Source organism: Priapulus caudatus, unplaced genomic scaffold, assembly GCF_000485595.1.
Source record: "Priapulus caudatus unplaced genomic scaffold, Priapulus_caudatus-5.0.1 Scaffold2721, whole genome shotgun sequence".
Classification (NCBI taxonomy): Eukaryota; Metazoa; Priapulida; class Priapulimorpha; order Priapulimorphida; family Priapulidae; genus Priapulus; species Priapulus caudatus.
The window spans coordinates 10,340-14,786 of NW_014579782.1; the positions used below are offsets into that span (position 1 = coordinate 10,340).

Genomic DNA, 4,447 nt, shown 5'->3' on the forward strand with positions numbered 1-4,447 from the left:
TCTGTTCCTTCTATCCTCTTCCTTCCCCTCTCTCCTCTGTCCCTCCCCTTCTCTCCTCTGTCCCTTGCCCTCTTTCCTCTGTCCCTCACCGTCTCTCTTTCTCTATCCTAGCATCAGATTTTGGTAAGCTCGTTTTATCATTTCGTATGTTTCGACAAAACCCTACGAATATTAGCAAAGATCCGAATGAAATAGTCGAGAAGATTGGCTAATAATAATAATAATAATAATAATAATAATAATAATAATATAATTGTAGTAGTAATAATAATAATAATAACAATAGTTGCTGTTATTCTATTCTGCTTACTGACGATGGCAGGCCACTAGGTGGCGCCCCTCTCGTGGTTGCAATAACGGCGTGTGGGCAGGCTTGATTACGTCACGGAAATTCTCCAGCAAGCTAGAAGTAAGTACACAAAATGCTGTCATCATCATCGTCGTCGTCATCGCCATCATCATTATCATCATCATCATCATCGTCATGCTACGTTATTATTGTAACAAGACTCAATGTTAACTCTCATTTTGACGTTTTTCGATTCATATGTAAACGAAAAAAACAATAAACAAAATTTTAAGTCCTTCTTGGAACTAATACGCTATTGATTCTGTCTGAAATATTATCGCAGGAAGACTCCGGTAGAGGGCGCGCCACTCAGCGCCCCGTCTGCTTCTGGTTCTGGGGGTTGAACCGTGACATCGTCTGGCCAGGAATGGCACGTGACATGCTCAAGCTGGACCCGTTCCACATGTCTCTGCTCAAGTCTAACCTCGTACTGAGAGAAAGTCTGGGAGACGCCGACGTCCACCTACTTGACCTGGTCACCACCGCCGAGGATGAGGCATTCGAATGTTATGTCAACCAGTCTATCGCCAGCGTCGGTATGCAGGTATGTTCTGTGACGTCATGCCATACGTCAGAGTGGTACAGAGCGCATGCGCGCAACGCTAGCGCCACCTCGTGTGTTTTACCGCGGTGTAAAGAATGGTTTTACTTCTTCACGAGTCTACGTTGCAATAATTCTATTTCTTGCCGCATGATGGCGTCTTAGATAGCCCTGGTGGATACTCTGCGATCCTTCGGGATTGAACCGGACATGCTGACCGGAATCTCGATGGGAGAGCTGACGTGCGGTTACGTCGACGGATGTCTGAGCCGCAAGGAGGCGCTGCTGTGCTCCTACTGGAGAACCAAGTGTCTGCTTGATGCCGACGTGCCGCCATGTTACACGGCATTTGTTGGTAACCGCTGTTCTATTGTTGAATGACGATGGCGGGGAGTCTATTCCCAGAGTCCCACGTGTAAAAATATGTGTTTGCCATATTATATGTTCTATGCCAGTTCTCAGTTCCCATTTAAAATAGATCGCAGTTCCAAGTTGGTTTGAATATTAAAAAACCTAAAATTAAAAAATTTATCTGGTAGATCCCGGTTCCCCAATAATAAAAGTAGCGCAATTCCGCCTACCGAAATTAACCTCCCCCTCTCTATGTTATCGTACTCGTATCGTTTCTATCCTTCGATTCATCGATCTATTGCTTATTGGGTTAAATTAATCGAATTCCATTGATTCTTTACATCGTTAATTTCGCGACACCATCCACAGCCATTCCTCCCAGCGATCTAGAGACGATGCTACCACGTGACATCAAGCTGGTGATAGATGGCAGCACTGAGGGAGGCATCATCAGCGGTACGTCGCAATCCATGGATAGGCTGCTGAAGACGATGACAGATAATGGCGTCTTCGTGCACAAGATGGCGCCCAACATAGGCGGCCACAACTGTCATGTCGTGGCTCCAGCTGTACCGATACTCCGCAAGCAGCTAGACAAGGTGACTGCTACTGCTGCTGCTGCTGCTACTACTGCTACTGCTACTACTGCTACTACTACTACTACTACTACTACTACTACTACTACTACTACTACTACTACTACTATTACTGCTGTTACTGCTTCGGTATATGTTGTCTCTATATGTGACAAATATATATATATATTGTATTACTCGTCCTCCCTGCAGGCCATCACGGGGATGAATACCCGTTTGACGGTAAGTCCGGTGTGTTGGCGCATGCGTTCTACCCCGGGGAGGAGATAGGAGGAGATGCTCACTTCGACGAAGACGAACCATGGAGCTTAGACGAAGACAAAGGTAGAGGGCGCCACTCGACGCTGTCACGTGACGTCGTGACGTACCATCTGGTGTGCATGAGATTTAACATGACTGATGGCTTGTTATGAAACTACGTCAGTATACATCGAAAACTCTGGCGGAAATAATATTTGGAAGAAATTTTTATATATATATTATATATATATATTGGTATAAATATTTATTATAATTATTCATTTTATTTCGAGTTTATTACGAATTTATAGCTTTTATTTACGTCCGGATATACATCCGTTGTTGGTAAACTTGTGCAGTGATGTAAACATTGTTGGTATCGTCACGTGACGTATGTCCTCCAATGGCAGGCGTACATTTTCTCGCTGTGGCGGCCCATGAATTCGGTCACAGTCTGGGGCTGGATCACTCCAACAACCAGGATGCTCTGATGTTTCCTTATTACCAAGGTTACCGCGACAATCTGCCGTACGATGACACGCGGGGCATACAGGCACTTTACGGTGAGCGCCAGGGTTGTACATACACCCGCATGCACGCACGCACGCACGCACGCACGCACGCGCGCACATGCAACAACAGCTATCCGTGTAAGATAGCAATGGTTAGGTACTAAGGTTGATTATTAATTAATTATTCTTCGTTATTTAGTTAGAGTAGAGAGTAGAGAGATTAGTTAGAAGTATTCAGTTTAAGATAAATATAAGAAAAATAAACACCCATAAGGTTGTTTATCAAGACGGATCTTGAAGAGACACGTGACATACATAAAAAAATACATGTAATATTCTAGGGTATGGCATCTCTAAGTCACCGATTCGTTTTTTTTATTGTGTCACTTTCACTGTCTCTCCCCCTCTTACCCTGCGCTCACACCTCAGGTCCTCCCAAGACGCCGCAGCGGATTACGACCACCAGAGCGCCGTATATCACTAGGCCCCCGTACACACGACTCACGTACTCCACACGACGCAGCTCCGGCCGCACGCCGCCGACGACGACGACAACAACAACACCGCCACCTAGCGGCACGCCTAGCAGATGCAGCGCCACCTTTGATGCAGTGGCGGTGGTTAGGACAGAGCTGCATGTGTACAGCGGAAAGGTTAGATCGCTGCTTTCTACTCAGCGATGTTCACTTGCTTTACTATAACGGACAAGTGAACATCCCGATTCCGATTTCTGTGGAGCGATTATTACTAACGTATGTGTTAATAAAAACAAAGTTGTGGGTCAGTGAGGATGGCGAGCAGATATCAATAAGGATATTGGGCAGGCAGAGCATTGACTTCTTGAAATAGTATTGCAGTTTTTTGTTTTGTTTATGATGTATGTCTGTTTTATAGTTTTTATTCGTTTTTTATTAGTTTTATTAAAAAATATAATTAAAACAGCTTCTTTCCTTCATGGAGTTTTGTGAGCCATAAATCTCACACAGTTAAATAAATAAATGTGTGTGTGTGTGTGTGTGTGTGTGTGTGTGTGTGTGTGTGTGTGTGTGTGTGTTTGTGTTTGTGTGTGTATACATATATATGTATATATATATATATATATATAACATCGTATTAATCTCGACTGTTTCAGTATTTTTATCGCATGACGGCACCAGGTGTCTACGAGAGCAGGTACGGTGATAGGGAGCCGATCTATCAGAAGACGAGTGAGTTTTGGCGCGGATTGCCAGACGAAAAAATGGACGCCGTGTACCAGCGGAGCACCGATGGCGCCATCATCTTCTTCATCGGTACTGCCCACCACGCGGCGCTGCAGTCGCTCGCACACACATGTACACACGCACACGCACACACGCACACACACGCACGCATGCACACACATACACACGCACGCACACACGCACTAATAATAGTTAGAGGGAAATAATTGATATTGATGAGTCTGCATGTATGTGTGGCATATGTCTGATAGTGAGTAGGTTTGCTAGTAATTATAGCCGATTGATTTTATGATCGATTCTCACCACGGGTTATTGGTTATCGTTGCAGGCGATCGCTTCTGGGTTTATAATGACAACAGCGGTCCACTTCCCAGCTTCCCGCGACCGCTGACTGACCTTGGACTCCCTGCCGACGTCAGAAGCATAGACGCAGCATTCGTCTGGGGTCACAACCAGAAAACCTACCTGTACTCGTACGTATACACACACACACGCACACACACACACACACACACACACACACACACACACACACACACACACACACACACACACACACTAATATATATATATATATATATATATATATATATATATATATATATATTATATATATTATTACTTGTATATATATA

At 44.4% G+C, this 4,447-nt stretch overlaps 1 protein-coding gene across 1 annotated transcript in view; it reads left to right on the forward strand.

Moving 5' to 3' along the window:
- The window catches only part of LOC106818991 (72 kDa type IV collagenase-like), a 17,208-nt gene that overhangs the window by 7,759 nt on the left and 5,002 nt on the right, over nucleotides 1-4,447 (forward strand). The window contains exons 3-11 of the mRNA XM_014823654.1: nucleotides 323-409; nucleotides 633-893; nucleotides 1,056-1,245; nucleotides 1,611-1,846; nucleotides 2,023-2,161; nucleotides 2,488-2,640; nucleotides 3,019-3,242; nucleotides 3,722-3,881; nucleotides 4,141-4,289. Coding sequence (XP_014679140.1) covers nucleotides 717-893; nucleotides 1,056-1,245; nucleotides 1,611-1,846; nucleotides 2,023-2,161; nucleotides 2,488-2,640; nucleotides 3,019-3,242; nucleotides 3,722-3,881; nucleotides 4,141-4,289 — 1,428 coding nt within the window. The 5' untranslated portion in view covers nucleotides 323-409; nucleotides 633-716. The remainder of the gene's footprint in view (nucleotides 1-322; nucleotides 410-632; nucleotides 894-1,055; nucleotides 1,246-1,610; nucleotides 1,847-2,022; nucleotides 2,162-2,487; nucleotides 2,641-3,018; nucleotides 3,243-3,721; nucleotides 3,882-4,140; nucleotides 4,290-4,447) is intronic.